Below are 19,435 nucleotides of genomic sequence, written 5' to 3'. Positions count from 1 at the left end.
ACCCCGTGATAATGTGCAGCTCTCTGGAGTAGGTGGTTGAACCCTAATGAGTCTTCTGGTGGAGATGGTCTCGAAGGTTAGAGATCATCTTGCGGGACGTTAGGAATGTCAGGGATGTTATAGTCGTCCCATGGGTCTGGGGAGCCTGTGGGAGCGGGGTCCCGGTCCCCTGTAGGTAGGTCATGGGGTATGTCCCCTATGTCATCATAGACATCATCCGGAGAGGGTGTGTGGGAATGATGAGTAGGGGGTGGAGAAGGAGAAGGTGGAGGAGGAGAAGGTGGACGGGGTGGAAGAGGTGGGGAAGGTATTCTGAAAGGGGGGGTAGCAGAGTCCTTCCTCTTTGGAGGTGGAGCTGGGGCATGTTTTTCCAGCTGTCTCTTTTTGATACTGAGCATCAAATGTCCGGTTTTGGGATCCTTGATCAATGTCTTTTGCAATGGATCCAGTGTAAAGAGTTCTTCCGAGGGTGGTTTGTCCGTCGGCACCGAAGGTATCGGGCCGTTTTTCTTGTTTTAGAGTCTGCGCTAGTCCGTTGTTTGGAACTATGTGGCTAGGAAAGGGCTGTCTGTTTACTCGGTGCCGAGATGGTTTTCGGCTTCGAGATATCGGTGTCGGTGGCCCTGTGCTTTTTGCTCGGTTCCGGGGATGGTGTCGGTACCGAGGAGCTGGTTTTCGGCGCCGAGTATTTCGGTATGGCGCTCGGTGCCGCGGAGGAGGCCATTTTCTTTTCCGGCGTCGGTGCGGAGGGGTGTTTCTCGGCACCGACGTTGGGCTGGCTCGAGCCCGAGCCGACGGAAGGCTTAAAGGCTTCTTTACCGGTCCCGAAGGTGCGGTGTGGGAAGCAGTGTGTTTGGTCTTGCCTAGGCCTGGAGGCGAAGGCGTGACCGAATCCTTTTTTGGTGCCGTTGAGGGTGTGTGTGTGTGGTAGGGACTTCGGTACTCACGACCCTCTGTGCCGGAGTGATATCCTCCACATCTGAATCATCTGCTTCGGAGGCGCTGACTAGGCCCTCGTCGGTGTGTTGTCCTTCTGGAGCGTCGACGCCTTCCCCGAAGATGTCATCTGGAATCGCCGTCGACGAGTATGCCATGGTTCTTCTCGCCCTTCGGGCACGAATGGTTTTCTTGGACCGGAAGGACTTGCACGCCAAACAGTCCGAGCCTCGTGTTCAGGGGAGATGCAGAGGTTACATACTTCATGAAGATCGGTGTGGGGGAATTTGAACCCACATCGAGGGCACCTCTTGAAGGGAGTCCTTTCTATTAGCCAGGACCGGAGCTTGGGTAGGCCCGAAGGCTGGTGTCGACTGGAATCGAAAGTCTTGATCGATGAGAGCCGCGCCAAGTGTGGAGATCGCGATGGAAAACAATACCGCGAATTGGGGTGAGGCTTGCGCGTCGATAGAAGAACTGGTAACTGTTCGGAACCGGAGTGCGAAGATCACATCCAAGCCCGATGGCGGATCAAAAACAATCTGAGGATGGAGCCGAAGCCCATGCGCAATACGATCCAAAGGAGGAGTCACATACCTCGTGACTTCCAAGGACTTTCCCAGAGGAAAAACAACTGCAAACATCCGGGCCCAACACCAGATGGCGATCTATGCACAGTGTGTAATCTGCAGCTCGTATGCCTCGAACATACCTGTTATTCAGTGCTAAAACTCTTCAACAGGCGAGCGCTTTAGAAGTACAAACGTGCTATTAACATAGGAACTGGCACGAAAGCGCTGAGCAGGTACATTCTGTGGAAGGTGCTACTTGAATGCATGTTGCTGTGAATATATGAAACGACTTTCTTCCACACAACAGGTACCTGTAAAAGATCTTGGGCCTCGACAGGAGGAAGTAAAATGCTAAACTAACAAACAATACAATAAAGGTACATACAGGGGGCCTTGGCTGTGAAAACTCTACACAGGGCCAAGAATCTGCACTTCATTTCATTGAAGGCATCTTTCAAACGTGGCGCGTGTTCACTGCCACAGTGTCTTTTCACTCTTTCAGTTGCAGGCAGGAGACAGCTGGTTTGTCGGAACACCTCCAAGTCCAGGAGAGCTGGGGCAGAGTCAGTCACAGGAGTTTCTGTAGTCTCACTTCTGCACAGAGGTCCAGATGGGTTGCAAAATGAAAATATCCAGAGGTGTCAAATATAGATCGGGATGAGGGGTCGGGGAGATTGCCTTTCATTTTTCCTGGCTATCCACATAAAAAATATACATATAAAGGAAAACAGTTTAGATTAGCCTACATATCTGACACATGGCCTGTCCTGTGGGTCTGCGCTAAACACCCGTAAAATAACTTTCAGTTTTGCTAATGAGTGATCGCAGGCAGTGGAAGGTGGAACTGTTTGCCCACGATCACAGGGTGTGTGGACGCGTGGAGCCGGGATTGGAGATCAGATCACCTGATGCTGATTTCCCAGGGGATGCGTAATCAGCTGGTCTCGACTCCACAGCCGGTCTGAGAGTCGGGCATTCACCTTTAGCACTGCCATTCTCTCGGATGGTCCCAGTCTTTCACCAGGAGCTGCGGATTCCGCCACTAGTCCCTTCATTGGGCCCCCCTCGGCTTCCTTCAGGTCCAGGAAGTGTGTGTTTGTGGAGCTTGCTGAGCTGCAGCAGCTCTGCAGCTCTGCTCGTGGGAGTGCAGCAGACTTCCAAAGCCTGGGTCTAACGAGAGCCAAGGCTGGGCCGCTCAGCTGGCCAACCCCGAACTGCCCAAAAATGATTCCGAGGTGGAGGAGGGGGGCGGAACAGGCCGAAAGCGTATCACGCAGGACTGGGAAGAGGCGAGGGAGCCCTGCAAAACACACCCCGGCCAGAGAGAACACAGCCGCTGCAGAACCTTTTAGTAGTGAAAATGTGAAACAGCATGCAGCCCTTAACTCTCTTCTGCCCATAAAAACACTTGAAACGTTTCAAAGAAAACTCAGTGGGTTAATGTGCCCGCAGCAGAATACTTCAGTTTAATGCTATAATTGTGGATTTTTTTTTTCTGTACTGTTTACACTGAGTGTTTTTCCCTTGCACCCAGCAAGCGCTCTCATACCTAAACATGCCTTGGCTCCAGAGAGCCAAATTAAGTAGCATGTTTGGTTAAATTATGCACCAAAACAAGAAAATAACAAGCCGCAGTATCTGAGAGGGACAGAGGAAGGGTCTGCTCGGGGAGAGAGAGGGAAGGAGAAATATTAGTGCTCACCCCGTAATTAAAGGATATAGTCAAACACCGCCAGTAAAGGATCCAATCTCGGTGGGCAGGACCAAAAGGAAACAAGGCGGCAACAAGGAGGAACTAAGAAGCCTCCTTTACAATTAGAAGCCTGCGTTTAGGCTAAGCTATGACGCGAGGCAATGAGAAGAGGGGGCGGGGCTTCAAGTCCCCTTCCTCAACCGTATTGATTTCAAGACTCTCTCGGATGCAGAGAGCAGCGCATGCGCGTCATCAACAGCCGAGATCTAAAAAAAAAGAACTAACATCAGTGAGCGGACGTGGTGCAGATGTAGTGGTCCAGCCGTCCTATCCAGGGCACGATGGCACAGACAATCTACGAACACTTTTGCACACATCAATTCATTGCCATTTTAACCTAAACCACCATTTACCAATAAAAAAAACCTATACTTTTTCATTTATGTCACATTATAAATCTTCAAAACAATTCATTAAGTGTATTTGTTGCTCTTGATCACTTTTTAGTGACTTCCCCATATAACTCTCAGAATTATGGACCAATTTAAGACCTTTGGGTTCACTGAGGACCAATTTAATAAGATAATTGGGTCCTCGTCTCACAGTACCAATAAAATTGTAGTTATCTCAGGAAACAACGACAAATGGGGCAATATTGTGAATTTAAAAAAGAAATCCATCCGGACAGAACTCCATGCGGAGTTTCTGGTCCAATACGCCAAATCAGGGGTCATACCAATTGGCCTCCAAGTTCGAAATGAACCAGGTCTATTTATTGACAATAAAAAATTCTTAGAAACCTGGACCCATATTGCTAACAGGTGTAGTAGAGATTGGATTTTACTCATTATAGAGACTGCACAAGAAAGGGTTATTATAGAAAAACAAGAAATAGAAAAACTTGAAATAGCACTCTTAGAAATGTCAGGACTAGAAGATGCGAAAAAACGTTTGGAGGATTTAAATCTAGACATTGATAAATACAGAGAATATCTCATAAATAAAAAAACTATAAAGTTGAGAAAAGATATCAACAAATTTAGTTTAGAGATGGTGTATCCATACACTAAGAAAGATTACTTCCAACAACCGAGGGAAGAGAGGAACTTTGAACCAAGACCGATCTATAAAAGAGGACCCAATAAAGGTGTTACTTTCTCTGACACTTCAGGCTCAAGTGGTGAAGAAGACAACTCTAATACCAATGAGAATATGGGACAAACAGAGGGACCAAATAGAGGTCACTCTTTTTTAGAGATCCGCCAAAAGAGAGGTGGCAGGATAGATCGAAACCCATATCAATACAGAGGACAATATCAGAGAAATCAACATCAACAACATCAGGGAGATCAGAGAACCACTTATTACAACCAGGCCCCTCAAGATTACCCCAACACGAGGAGTCAAAGATATCGCCATTAGAGGGTTCCAATAGTTCAAAATTTCCCATAATCAACCTCTCCAGTTATAACCTCACCAAGTTAGAAATAGAAGTTTTAGAAAGAGGTTTTACCTTTGCTCCAACTACAAATGTCAATAAATTTAATATAGAAAAAGATCTTAAGGCGTTTTTTCGCAAACTCAGATTGAGAGAGTTTTTCGAAAATACAGAATACAATCGCCCCACTAATATTTCCGGTCTTCGGGCAAAATCTACTTTTACCCCTACAATTACACAAGTAGGCAAAAACATAGAAGTCTTCGAAAAAACTGTAGAATCCAAAGTCAAACAAATCATGAATGATTCCTACCCTGATAAAAATAATATGAGTAAAGAACTAAGGAAAGCCATGATCAGTTTAAAAAACAATCTCCAACTTACCATCAAGCCCGCTGATAAGGGTGGAGGAGTAGTCGTCTTTGATACAGACGACTATGACAGAAGGATGCTACAATTGCTAGAAATCCAAGAACACTACCAAAAATCATCTTTCTCTAAACTTAGTGCCTTGAATTTACAAGTCACTAATCTTGTCAACACAGCCCTAGAGGAGGGTTGGATTTGTCAGGCTGAACACAAGTTTTTAATTAATAAAAATGCTAGAACACCCGCCATATATGGCCTACCCAAAATACACAAAAGTTTAAAAAACCCTCCGATGAGACCCATAGTCAGTTGCATTGGCTCCTTATTGGAACCCTTAAGCCAATACGCAGACACCTTCCTGAAACCTTTGGTATGCAAACAAAAATCGTATGTTCGCGACTCGGCGCACATCATCTCTATGATAGAAGGTATGCCCTACAATGAAAATGAACAGATATTAGTGACCTTAGACATAGAGGCTCTGTACACCAATATACCTCAAGACAACACCATTGAGGTTATTGGTGACATCCTCGACAACGCAGATCTGAGAGGTGCCAATAAAGACTTCATCAAACAATGCATCACTCTAGTCTTAAAAAACAACATGTTTTTGTTTAAAAATGATCTTTTTCTTCAGTGCAAAGGCACGAGCATGGGCGCAACCTGTGCGCCGAGCCTGGCATGCCTCTATGTCGCCCATTTCGAGGACAGGCATGTGTTCAATGAGGCGGCGCCCTTCTTTGAGAATGTCAAGTTGTGGCGCCGCTTCATTGATGACATCTTTTTCATCTGGGAAGGCACTGTCGAAACTCTGGAAGAATTTCTTGAATGGCTCAACTTGGGAGATGAGAACCTCAAGTTTACTGCAGCTTTTGACAAAAATGTAGTGAATTTCTTGGACATTTCCATTAAGAATATGGAAGGAGCTTTGGGAGTAGAGCTTTATGTCAAACCCACAGACAAAAACACACTCCTACATTATAATAGCTATCACCCCAAATCACAGCGGGATAATATCCCCTTCGGACAGTTTCTCCGCCTCAGGAGAAACTGTTCCAATGTGCAGGACTTCCTTAAACATGCAGGGAACCTAACTGAAAAATTGATAAATAGAGGATACCCCAAGAAGTTAATTAAAAACTCCTGTAAAAGAGCACGATTCTACAATAGGGAAAGTATGATACATCCAGAACCAAAAACCTCCGCAAGCCAAACAACAGCTGACCCCAAACTGGTATTTGTAAGCCAGTATTCAAATATCAGTAATAGACTGAAGAATGTGATTTATTCAAACTGGCACATTTTGAACGACGGAAAATTGGACAAAATCCCGAAACCAATCTTTGCCTTCCGACGTAATGAGAACATCAGACACAATTTGGTTCACACATATAGAGAAACCAATGACAATAACCAAACTACCCTCACAGGGAACAAAGCAATAGGAAACTACAAATGTAGCAGCTGTTCAATTTGCGACAATTGTATTGTAACTAAAACCCTCACCTACAATAACTACACTATGACTGCTAAAACACTTAACAACTGCAGGAGCAGCAACCTAGTTTACCTCCTCCTATGCCCTTGCGGGCTAGCATATGTGGGGGAAACAGGCAGGGAACTCAGAACACGCCTGTTAGAACACAGATCCGCACTCAAGACTAATAAAAATAATGCTCCCATGGTTGAGCATTTTACTAAATATAAACACAAACATACGGACTTCTCATGGTACATTATTGAAAAGATTAGCTGCTCAAAACGAGGCGGCAACATTGAAACAAAACGCAAAAATAGAGAACAATGGTACATTTCTGCTTTAGATACAGTCAATAAAGGCCTCAATACTAAGGAGGATTGGATGAAAATAGTAACGTAACTAAATGATCAACAGATTAGTTCTGTGAGTTACGATTTATCAGTGAATAGCTAGGCTAGTGATTTAAAGATAACATATAATAACCAAATCACATTTATCAATCATTGTCTCCAAAAAATACGAATTACTATGCCGTGAAAACTTGGCACTGTCGCGATGAATTGACAGATCTAAATATGGAGGATTATGCACTTGATATCTGTCCTTCGGGATAAATCGGGACCAAAGAATAGATTTCTCTTTGAGAATCAAATTAAAAAATCAAATTAAAATATGGATGCCAGCCCGTTTAAATAAATAAAATATTCTTCTTTGACTCCATTACACCAGGGTTTTAATTATACTATACATTGTGGGATTCATATTTTCCCTTGACACACCGCTCTGGATATGCATATACATAATTATGTTTTTGTCCCTATCACAATTAATCTCACCAGAGACTTTAAAATCATGAGATATTTATACATTTTAACGTTAAGCACTCGAGTATAGGGCTGTGTTTTAATGACTGATTCAACAAATATCATAGCCCAAACGAAAAGGTAATCTATAAAATATACAGTACAAGATTTCCAGCGAGTACGCGTCGTTGTCCAGCATAGTCTAATAAGGCTTTTTAATAAAGATTTATACCAAACAAAAAAATCAAAAAAAGAACTAGCCGAGTACTGTTCGCCGGCCCCCTATTATGACGTCTATCACTGACGTTGAATAAATAGGCAGTCCCAGCCACATAGTCCATCCTTGATGTTGGCCGCGATCGGAAGACGCGGAAGTAGCTGCCCGGGAACGTAGATCGTCGGACTTCAACAGGTACGTTCGAGTCTGATCGGGGAACCGCACGCCGAAATTATCCACTTTAACGATTAGGCACTAGAGACAGGTTGCCATTAGTTAAACTAACTCTCGTTTAAAAATAACTTCGTGGATTTATAACGTAAGATCTCGCCGGCATGTTACACCCAAAATAAACGCTAATCAGCCAATTGAGATTTCTGTTCAGGCTGTTACTAAGTGACTACGCCACTAAGTATATATATTCTTTACCTTGTTCTTTCGCTTGGTTAAAAAACAGTCGAGGTCTATTTGCAAAAAACGTGACATTTAAGACACACGTGTGTACACATTTTTTCACACACTCGTTTCTATATACAGCCACGAATTGATTGTACCCGGAGCAGTAAAAGAATCCTTAACAGCTCAGAATTGTTTGACATAAGGTGAGCTATAAATCAAATTTATTATATTAATACAGAATAGACGCAATTAACAGTGGGCACACGACTTCGATTAGCCAATAGGCTTTCATATACAACCCTAGCGAAACTAAATGTAGTTCCCTCGTTTGTAGGAACAAAGTGACCTACAAAGAAGCACGCAGTGAGGAAAAGTAAACAAGATGTCCTTTGCCCATACCCACGAAGAACTTTGAAAGGTATCTTTAAGAATTTTTGATAGTAACTGTGTAGACAGATGAAGAGGGGAGTCAAAGTTAGAACCCTCCACTTTGAAGCTCCATTTGGGAGCTTCAAATCTACAGGAAAAGAAAAGATAGAGTATCTTCAGAACTCATTGAATGAGATATAATAAGCGTTTTATTATTCCTTTGACAGCCCAGGGAAGTGCTTAATCGAAAAAACCATTCCCGTAGGAGCGCAGCAAATCCAATTTGCAAGCCTAGTGCGCTGGTCGCACAGGTGAGTTTCTTAAAAACCTAATGAGATTTCATCACTAAGTCTTCCTACTAGTGTTGAGTTAAAGTATGAATGATGAGTAATGGATCTAGTGAGTAAATGGAAACACTCTTGATGCGGGCTACGTTGCTTTATAAAACCAGAGAATTTAGATAATATGACTATGGTTATATATCCATGAGGGTACATTTCTTGTTTGTACGAAAGAATGAATAGTTAGAAAACTGTAGTTGTCGCATAAACGTAAGACATGATATATATGTTTTAGACTCCTGTTTTTCAAAAAGAAGGGGGAAAGAAAACATCATGTACATTGATAGTAAATATTGTTTTTCATTTGTGCCTTAGGCAAACGTTTATGGATAAGGAGATTCGATTTCTAATAGTCCTGAAGAAGGAGGTCACAAACTTCGAATAACCTCCGAAACGCGTCGACGCAATTCCGTTGTGTTAAATTTGGAAGGGGGCATACAATACCTGTGCCAAATGAGGAAGTTAACCCTTATGCAATTGTTGCCCATAAGGTTTCCGAATTAACTGGCTTATGACAAATTGACTGTCTTTTTTCAAAATCTCCTTGATTTGTGCTTTTGTTTCATTCAGTAATTTTTAATTTAACTTGTTTTTAATGTGTCTTTGTTTTATTTAAAAACTAATGCATTTTTTATGATCTGATTGTGGTTAAAGAAACTTTGTGAATCAAATAAACCATTTAATTGATTTTTTATAAATTGACGTTGCCTTGCATTTAAGTGTTCCACTATAATGAGTGATTTTGTGAATACCTGATTTTGGTAGTTGTTACCAATAACATGTGTGAATGAATTAGCTAACTTTGGATTCGAAAAGGAAAACATATTTTTTACTTCACAGTTTATAGTCAAACACCGCCAGTAAAGGATCCAATCTCGGTGGGCAGGACCAAAAGGAAACAAGGCGGCAACAAGGAGGAACTAAGAAGCCTCCTTTACAATTAGAAGCCTGCGTTTAGGCTAAGCTATGACGCGAGGCAATGAGAAGAGGGGGCGGGGCTTCAAGTCCCCTTCCTCAACCGTATTGATTTCAAGACTCTCTCGGATGCAGAGAGCAGCGCATGCGCGTCATCAACAGCCGAGATCTAAAAAAAAAGAACTAACATCAGTGAGCGGACGTGGTGCAGATGTAGTGGTCCAGCCGTCCTATCCAGGGCACGATGGCACAGACAATCTACGAACACTTTTGCACACATCAATTCATTGCCATTTTAACCTAAACCACCATTTACCAATAAAAAAAACCTATACTTTTTCATTTATGTCACATTATAAATCTTCAAAACAATTCATTAAGTGTATTTGTTGCTCTTTAAACAGGAAGATAAGCAGGACTTTACAGATACTTTCAAAAAACCTCAGCATGCAGGAAGGTTAAGTTAGCTGACCCTGCAGAAGTGAATACGTCATCAGGTTGAGTAGGCGACTGCTTCAGAGAGCTCTGCAGCCTCTAGTGGTGCATCTCATCAACTCTGCCTTTCCTTCCCAGAATGCAGGACGAGGCAGGGGAGGCCATGCAAAATCACATTTTATGCATGCAGTCTGGTACTATCCCTAGTATAGTCACCTACCTTAAGAACAAGATACGGAATGAAGGAAGTCGCCTCGTTTTCTGTAAGGTGATACTCCTCCTGGCTCAGCAGTGCAAACAGCAGCTTGAGATACTCCAGAACCTTCATCAAGACGCTGGTGTTTGTGTCAAAGAACCGCAGGGTAAACCACTTCAAGATCAGATCTAGGGATCCGATCACACCTTCCTTCTCAATTTCCAGGTGCTGAGAATAGAAAAAGTGACCAGTCAAGACAGAAAACAGCACAACTAGAAAATGCACAGGAGCATCACTCATCCAACGGCAAAAGTTGGCATTGCCTCGGAACTTTGCATGTTATGAACACTCCTGCCATCTAGAGCAAAGTCTGAAACAGATCTGCATTGTAGTATCCTCATCAATAGTCAAAGTTTAGAATAATTTGCCACTGTGTCCAGGGACCCTGGAACACTTAAACATTGTCTCAAATTGCCAATAATCAAGTAGGACTGAAAAATCCTATATTAATGAACATGTTCCAAAAACAGAAATTAAGGTTTTGGGATTTCTAGGCATTAAAAGTATGAGACGGGAACTATCTTGGACTAGGTTTCAGCCCCTATGTAAAACTTTACTTTGAAAAGCATTAACAATGAGGACAAGCACAGTAAGATAGGCTAGCATTAAGAGCTGGAAATAGGTAATGTCCCTTGAAGGCTCCTGAAGATTCAACAGCTTCTGATACCATGGGCTGGCAGAAAGTTTTATTCTTCAACACTAAAGACTGGAATACTGGGAACACTGTCATTACTCATCTTCTTTAGAGACGAGAGTGAAGCAATTTTCCAGCCCTTCTGAAAAATTGTTCATCTCAAAATACCACCACTATTCGTGAAGGGCCACTCATGTGGTGGAGGAAGAAGGCGGCTTAGAACACACAATGTCTATGTAGTGCGGCTGCCCTCTTCGATGTCTAACTGTGTGAATTCTGCCAAAAAAAGGACTAAAAGAACATACAAGGACAGAAAAGGTGTAGGAAGCTGGCTCTGTATATGGTATGCCACTAGGTGGTAATATCGTGCACGGAGGCCAGGGGTTCCCCAAAACTGTACAGGGCTCAACGCAAAACCCAAAGTGCTCTATTAGTGGTTGTGGGGGCGAGTAGCCTTCGGACGAACACAGAAGACATTTATTGCACAACAGTGATCAATAATGGACACAGGACTCAAGAAGGCGATCTAGACCAATTTTAGAAAAGGAATATGCTACTTACCAGTATGCATCTGTTCTTGGCATGTAGAGCTGCAGAGTCACACACTGAGGATAAGATCGCCATCTGGTGTTGGGCTCGGATGCTTGCAGGTTGTGGTTGTCTTCGGAAGAAGTCTTTGGTCACGAGATGGGCGACTCCTCCCTTGGACTACAGTGCGCATGGGCATCCACTCCATCCTCAGATTGTTTTTCGCCATGATGGGAAATGATGGAGTTTGTAGAAACGAGAGAGATGTCCATGTTTAATGTCTAAGTAAGACGATGCTGGAACAGATACAGGTCCTGGGGAGGTGGGTGGGCATGTGTGGCTCTGCAGCTCTACGTGCCAAGAACAGATGCATACTGCACACTTAGGATTTCCCTGTGAGGCGTCCACTCCTGGGCACCCCCAAGGTGGAGGCCAGGCATCCTTAGCGTTGTGGGGGCCGTTGTGGAGATTAAGCAAGCTATTGCCCAGAGTTGCAGAGTGGGACTCCACGATTGGAATAGGCACCGAGGCGAGAATTATCATGTCCGTGGAAATTTTGAGCCCAAGACCCGCCGAGGCGGGGAATTGAACCCTGGTCCCGGGCTAGACCTCTGCATCAGAGTCTCCCGCTCTAATCATTGAGCCACACTTCTCCACTGTGTGTTGTAGACCATGTGGCTGCCTTACAAATATCTAAGGGAATATTTCCTAAGAATGCCATGGAAACCCCTATTTTGCGTGTGGAATGCGCTCTAGGGGGAACTGTTAAGTGTGCGTTTAGCCTTGTGGTAGCATATTTGGATACATTTAACTATCCACCTGGCTAGCCCGGATTTGGAAATGGGGTTGCCTTTATGTGGTGGAGAGAAAGCAACAAACAATGGTTTGGTTTTGCGGAATGATTTGGTTCTATCAATGTAGTAAAGTATGGCGCTTTTAACGTCTAAGGTATGAAGAGGTCTTTCAGCTACCGAGTCCGGATTTGGTAAGAACACTGGTAGCTCGACTGATTGGTTAAGATGGAACGGAGATGTGACTTTTGGCAGGAATTTCGGATTTGTTCTAAGAACCACTTTGTTGTGGTGTAATTATAGGAATGGTTCTTGTATGGTTAAAGCCTGGATCTCACTAACCTGTCTAAGGGATGTGATAGCAATAAGGAAAGCCACTTTCCATGCGAGGAACTGTAGTTCGCATTTATGCAGAGGTTCAAAAGGGGGTCCCATGAGCCTTGTAAGAACAATGTTTAGATTCCACACTGGAGAGGGTGGTAATCTGGGAGGAATAATTCTTTTTAGTCCTTCCATGAAGGCTTTGATCGCAGGGACTCTAAATAGTGACAAGTGTTGTCGATTTTGTAAGTAGGCAGCTAATGCTGCTAGGTGGAGACGTATGGATGTATACGCTAAATTACATCTTTGCACGTGTAGTAAGTAGCAAATGATGGTCAGTATGGATGCATCCAGTGGGCGTGTATCATTGTTGGTGCAGTAAATGGCAAATCTTTTCCATTTTGCAGCGTAGCAGGCTCTAGTGGTAGGTCATCTGGCCTCTTTTATAATATTCATGCAGTCAGGTGGTAGGTTGAGGTAACCGAACTCTAGGACTTAAGGAGCCAGATCGCTAGATTCAGTTGACCTGGATCTGGGTGTCTGATTTCTCCATGGTTCTGGGTTATTAAGGAGGGGGAGAGATGCAGTTTTTGGTGTGGAACTAGAGAGAGTTCCAGCAGTGTTGTGAACCAGGGTTGACGCGCCCATGTGGGAGCTATTCGTATCAGCTTGAGAGACTGTTGCCTGGGTTTGCGTATCACGAATGGAATGAGTGGGAGAAGCGGAAAAGCGTACGCAAATCTGCCTGACCAGTTCATCCATATCGCATTGCCCTTCGACTGTGGGTGGGGAAACCTGGCGGCGAAGGTTGGGCATTTTGCGTTTGTGTGTGGCGAACAGATCTAGGTCTGGTTGGCCCCATTTTTGGAAAAAGGGGAGTAGGACTTGTGGATGTAATTCCCATTTGTGGATCTGTTGAGTCTGTCGACTTAATAGGTCAGCAATCTGATTGTGAACCCCTGGAAGGTGTTCTGCAAGCAGGCATATGTTCTGGGGAATGGCCCATCTCCAAATGTTCTGTGCGAGCTGGGACAGCTGGAGAGAATGTGTGCTTCCTTGTTTTTGTATAGAGTACATGGCCGTCATGTTGTCCGTCCGGATGAGGACAGTTTTGTTCTGGAGATGCATTTGGAATGATTTTAGTGCTAGGAATACTGCCAGTATTTCCAGGTAATTGATATGGAGCACTTTCTGTTGAGTGGTCCATTTGCCCGGAGTGGTGTGTCCTAAGAGATGGGCTCCCCATTCCGTGAGTGATGTGTCCGTGGTTAGCACTATTTGTGGAAGAGGCTCGAGGTACGGCCGACCTTTGGACAGGTTTATTGTGTTCCACCATTTTAGAGAGCAATGTGAGCGGCTGTCCACCAACACCAGATCAGTTAGTGGTCCGTGAGTCTGATTCCACTGACGTGCTAGACATTCTTGCAAGGGACGCATTTGAAGTCTTGCATGAGGCACAATGAAGATGCATGACGCCATCATGCCTATGAGTTGCATGAACACTCTTGCTGGAAGAGAGTGTTGGGGTTGGAATTTTAAGATGAGAGCTTGTATTTTGGCTATCCTGGCTGGGCTGGGATATGCTAGTGCTTTGGAGGTATTTATGGTGGCTCTCAGATATTGATGTATGTGGGAGGGTTGGAGATGAGATTTGGGATAGTTTATTGTGAATCCCAAGTTGTGTAAGATTTGAATAGTTTGGTGAGTGTGTAGGATGCATTTGTTGAATGAATTGGCTTTTATGAGCCAATCGTCTAGATATGGGAAGACATGAATTTGTCGTCTTCTGAGATGCGCTGCTACTACTGCTAGACACTTGGTGAATACTCTGGGCGCAGTTGTTACTCCGAATGGAAGGACTGTAAACTGATAGTGTTGTCCGTCCACCACAAACCTTAGGTACTTCCTGTGAGCAGGATGTATGGGAATGTGGAAATAAGCGTCCTTGAGATCTAGTGTGGCAAGGAAATCGTCTTGTAGTAGTGGGAGCACTTGTTGAAGAGTGATCATATGGAAATGATTGAGTTTATGTACAGATTTAGGAGTCTGCGGTCGAGTATTGGTCTTAGAGTCTCGTCCTTTTTGGGGATTAGAAAGTACAGTGAGTATACCCCTGTACCTTGATGTTGTAAGGGAACTGGTTCTATTGTGTGTTTTTGAAGCAATGAGAGAACTTCTTGTTTGAGGAGTGTAAGATTGTCTGGTGACATGGAACGCTGCTTAGGTGGTATGTGTGGAGGGGTAGTGGTGAGTTCCAGGCAGTAACCATACTGGATAATTTGTCTTACCCACTTGTCTGTTGTGATGGAGTTCCAGACAGGTAGGAACTGTTTGAGTCTTCCCCCGACTGGAGTGGAATGTTCTGGGGGGAGTGGAGGAAAGTCACTGTTTTGTGCTGGGGAGGTACGAGTGTTGGTATTGCCTCGACCTCGTCCCTTGTTGTTGTTTCCTCTATATCCTCCTCTAAAATATCCTCTACTGGGGGATGTTTGTGTAGAGGTTTTGAACGTAGAGGAGGTGTCTGCTCCCATATTCTTGGAGGCTCCTCTGTAGAAGGAACGTCGAAAGGAGCCGCGTGGTTGTGGAGACTGCAATGCTCCCATGGACTTAGCAGTCTCTGTCTTTTTTCATTTTTTCAAGTGCAGTGTCTACTGCTGGCCCAAACAGCTGTTGTTGGTTAAAAGGTTGGCTAAGTATGGTACTTTGTACTTCTGGCTTAAAGCCTGAAATGCGTTGCCAGGCATGGCGTCTAAGGAGTACACTTGTGTTTAGTGCTCGAGAGGCGGTGTCTGCGGCGTCAAGTGCGCATTTAATTGACACATTTGAGATAAGTTTTCCCTCTTGTATAAGGTCATTTGCCTGGGGCTTGTATTGGTCTGGCAGGTGTTGTAGCAGATTCTTCAACTGATCGTAATGAGCCCTATCGTAGCGTGCTAATAGGGCTTGAGTGTTGGCAATACGCCAATGATTAGCAGCTTGTGCTGCTACTCGTTTGCCCGAGGCTTCTAATAGTTTGTATTCTTTGTCAGGGGGTGGTGTATCTCCCGTGGTTTGGGAGTTGGCGCGTTTCCTTGCGTTGGAAACGACCAACGAATCAAGAGGGAGCTGTCCTTTGATGTAACAAGGATCTTCTGGGGCAGGTCTATATTTTTTCTCAATTCTTGGGTTAAGCACCCTGGCACGGACGGGGTCTTTAAATACTTCTGTGGCGTGTTTTATCACCCCTTTAATCATAGGTTAAATTTGTACCGACTTCCGAGACTGATCAAAAGTGTCTAAGAGGAAGTCTTCCTCGGGTGCATCGGAGTGCATGGTGACGCCATGGTAAAGTGCTGCTCTGTTTACTAGTTGTCCAAACCCCAGGTGGTCATCTGGAGGGGATGGTTTGGAGGGATATGGTGTAGGGTCAGGCATATCTGGTAGAGGGTATGCCCAATCATCCAATGGTGCAGTTTCTGGATCTGGATAGTGAACGGATCATTAGTATTATAAGGATCACCCCCTCCCCCTAGGTCATCATCATCATCCTGTGGAAGTGGTGTATGTGATGGAGATGGTAGAGGTAAGGGTGGTGTAGGCAGAGGGGGGTGGGGTAGAAGGTTGTATGGGAGAGGAAGGAGGAATAGGTGATGTTGCAGAGTCCTTTTTTATAGGAACTGGGGCAGGTGTTGTGTCCAGTTTCCGTTTCTTACATTGCACTGCAGTGACATGTCCAGTTTTTGGATTAATATAGATCCTTTTTTGTGTTGGATCTGGATGGAAAAGTTCTTGTTCTTCAGGAACAGATTTTGGTGCTGATTTTTTCAGTTCCGATCGAGGTTTTGGTTGATCGGTGGAGTCTTTGGTTTTAGGAGGTGTGTTATAGTACTTAGCCGGTGGTTTCGGTGCCGATGAAGGTTTCGGTGCCGAAGTGGAGTCTTTCGGCTTGGGAACTTTCGGTGTGGGTTTATCTATGGGCCTCGATGTTTTCGGTGCCGAAGGTGTCGGATTAGATTTCTGTGCCGAGAGGTCTTTTGTCTTCGGTGCCGAAGGTACAATGACATGCGGCTTACTCGGGCCCGAGCCAGCGGAAGGCTTGTGTTTCTTCGGAGCCGAGCCCGGAGGCAGGGCTTCTGAAGGATGTTTTCGGTCTCGACTGAGGCCAGCTGGCGAAGTCTTGACCAATGCCTTTGGTTTTGGAGGGGTTGGGGCGGGACAGTGGTACTCGCACGTTGCCCCAGAGTAATGGGGTCATCTGAGTCGTCTGCTTCTGAGATGATTTGAAGTTCCTCGGAATCTTCTTCTGGGACATCGGGACCCTCATCGAAGATGTTTACTGGTTCCGGGGCTGGTTTGTGTGTCATGATATGGTGTCGAGCTCTTCGATCCCGAATGGTCTTTTTGGATCGAAATGCTGCGCAGGCTGGACAGCTGGCTTCGTCGTGTTCTGGTGATAGGCACAGGTTGCCGACTTTGTGATGGTCACTGTGCGGAAATTTTGCTCCACACTGGGAGCATTTTTTAAACGGCGTCCTTTCCATGAGCCGTAGGCCTCATGGCGTGGATAGGCCCAACCGCCTGCGTCGACGTCCGCAATCGAGCCGATGAATTCGATGTCGAGTGAAGGTGCTTCGATGTAGTTGTAGAAGTTTTTTCGCTTCGAAAAGCTTGTATTTGAGATTTTCAACCAGAGTTGGAAAAGTTACATCCGAACCCAATGGCGGAAAAAAACAATCTGAGGATGGAGTGGATGCCCATGCGCACTGTAGTCCAAGGGAGGAGTCACCTATCTCGTGACCAAAGACTTCTTCCGAAGACAACAACAACCTGCAAGCATCCGAGCCCAACACCAGATGGCGATCTACTATCCTAAGTGTGTGATCTGCAGCTAATATGCTTCGAACATATACTTTGCATTTTATTTTAAGACCAAGGTCTTCGTAATAAGGTAAATACGTTTTAATTAAAAATACTTCTCACTTTGAAAACTCAACACTTAGGAACTTTTCAACAGTCCAATGTCATCCTATGGGGAATACAATATTGCGGTTAAACAAATCAGTACTGCACTTACAATCACCGAAGCCATAAGTCAGCAAGGGGTCAGGTGAGAACCAAAGCTGAACAACCAGTGGCACAGTGGTGGCCTGGTGTAGAGGTCTAAAGAACAAGTTACTTACCTTTTGTAACGATATATCTGTAAGAAACATGAGTTCGGGTTAGATTCCTTACCTTAGAATATCCCCAGGCGTCAGACCGGATACGGAAAGTTTGCTAGCAGTACCTCTGCACGTCAGTAGTTGGCGTTGTGCAGCTCCGCGTCCGTCGTATGTGCCGAGATGACGTCACGGAGACTACTTAGGCGCCATCCTTGCGCGCTATCAGTTCTGTACACAACTTTGCGCGCCAGGAACGCAGAGCCATGCAAAACACTGACCACTGGTGCATAAATCTAGTCCAATACCATGGCCCCCCTCAATTCCCAACAGGACCATACTATCAGCCGGACTTCAACCAACATTTTTTAGGTCAGGGCGGAAGAAGAGGGAGACGAGGAAGAAGGGGGAAACAAATTCAGTGGGAAGAAGAGCGGAGCTCAGTGAACACCAGGAGCAACACCAGGGAACAACAGCCGAGCACAAGCAACACGAGGGATTAATTGTAAACCTCACAGATGTCATCCTTACCACAGACGAACAAACAATTCTGGATAAAGGTTTGGGATTCGTCCCTACAACCTACCTGGACAAATTCCGCCTCCGATGTGAATTAGGCGAATTCTTCAGAAAAATACGATTGAAAACTTTTTTTCAGGACAAAGAGAGACCCGTTGAAGATAATACCTACACGGGGTTGAGACCAAAATCCTCTTTTCTCCCCCTTACCAACATGATGCCTCCAGAAGTATTATCTTTCGAAGAAGCAGTCAGCAAGGAAGTTGAACTACTCCAACCCAAGAGAAACGGGTTCAATAATTTAAGCAAGAAAGAACGTGCGGCTCTAACCACCCTACAATCCAGAACGGATATAATTATTAAACCAGCGGATAAAGGTGGAGCGACCGTGATACAAAGTACCAACGCTTACAGAACAGCATGTCTGAATCTACTGGCAGACACAAAATACTACAAAAAGATCAATAGGGATCCTACACAACGGATAAAAACAACTATCATGACATTAACAACAGATGCCCTGACCAAAGAATGGATTACGAAGAAAGAATATGAATTTCTGAATCAGGAGAACCCCAGAATTCCTCTGTTCTACACCATCCCTAAAATACACAAAGGGAACCCACTCCCCCTGGGAGACCCATTGTCTCAGGGATTGGTTCTATTCTGGAACCACTGTCAAAATATACCGACTGGTTCTTACGCCCCCTGGTAAAGAAGATTAAATCATATGTTCAAGATACTAAACACCTCTTCAATCTTCTGACACAAGTAGAATACAATCCAGTAGATAATTTTTTGGTATGTTTGGACGTAGAAGCTTTATACACAAACATACCTCAGGCGGAAAGTATCAGAGTAATCCAAGAGATCCTCAGACAAGAAGATTGGTTGTGGGCAGCACCTATCGAGTGGGTGATCACCCTTATACATTTGGCATTGACAGAAAACTTTTTTACCTTTGAAGATCTTATACCTACAAATACATGGGACATCAATGGGGAGTACATTCGCCCCAAGTCTGGCTTGCCTGTACGTCAGTTATTTTGAAGACCTACATATATGGACTCAAAATCCTTTCAGTAGGAATATCTGCAAATGGTACAGGTATATCGATGATGTCCTGATGATCTGGAGAGGTGATCTTACTAGCCTTGAGAATTTTAAAACATGGATCAACTCACTGAACCCACACCTTCATTTCACTATGAATGTGAATAAAGAAAGCATCTCATTTCTGGATGTCACTTTCACAGCTAAAGATGGCACTCTTGAAAGCTC

The 19,435-nt window shown here is 44.5% G+C and overlaps 1 protein-coding gene across 7 annotated transcripts in view; it reads right to left on the bottom strand.

Moving 5' to 3' along the window:
* Positions 1-19,435, bottom strand: part of CKAP5 (cytoskeleton associated protein 5) — a 1,152,983-nt gene that overhangs the window by 358,171 nt on the left and 775,377 nt on the right. For all 7 annotated transcript variants that reach the window (XM_085646654.1, XM_085646649.1, XM_085646653.1 and 4 more), the window contains one exon: positions 10,191-10,394. In XM_085646654.1, the coding sequence (XP_085502780.1) occupies positions 10,191-10,394 (204 nt within the window). The remainder of the gene's footprint in view (positions 1-10,190; positions 10,395-19,435) is intronic.

The sequence above is a fragment of the Triturus cristatus genome, chromosome 3_1 (assembly GCF_964204655.1).
Source record: "Triturus cristatus chromosome 3_1, aTriCri1.1, whole genome shotgun sequence".
In the NCBI taxonomy this organism is placed as follows: domain Eukaryota; kingdom Metazoa; phylum Chordata; class Amphibia; order Caudata; family Salamandridae; genus Triturus; species Triturus cristatus.
The sequence above is the reverse complement of the archived record's forward strand: the minus strand, read 5'-3'. Positions and strand labels throughout refer to the sequence as shown.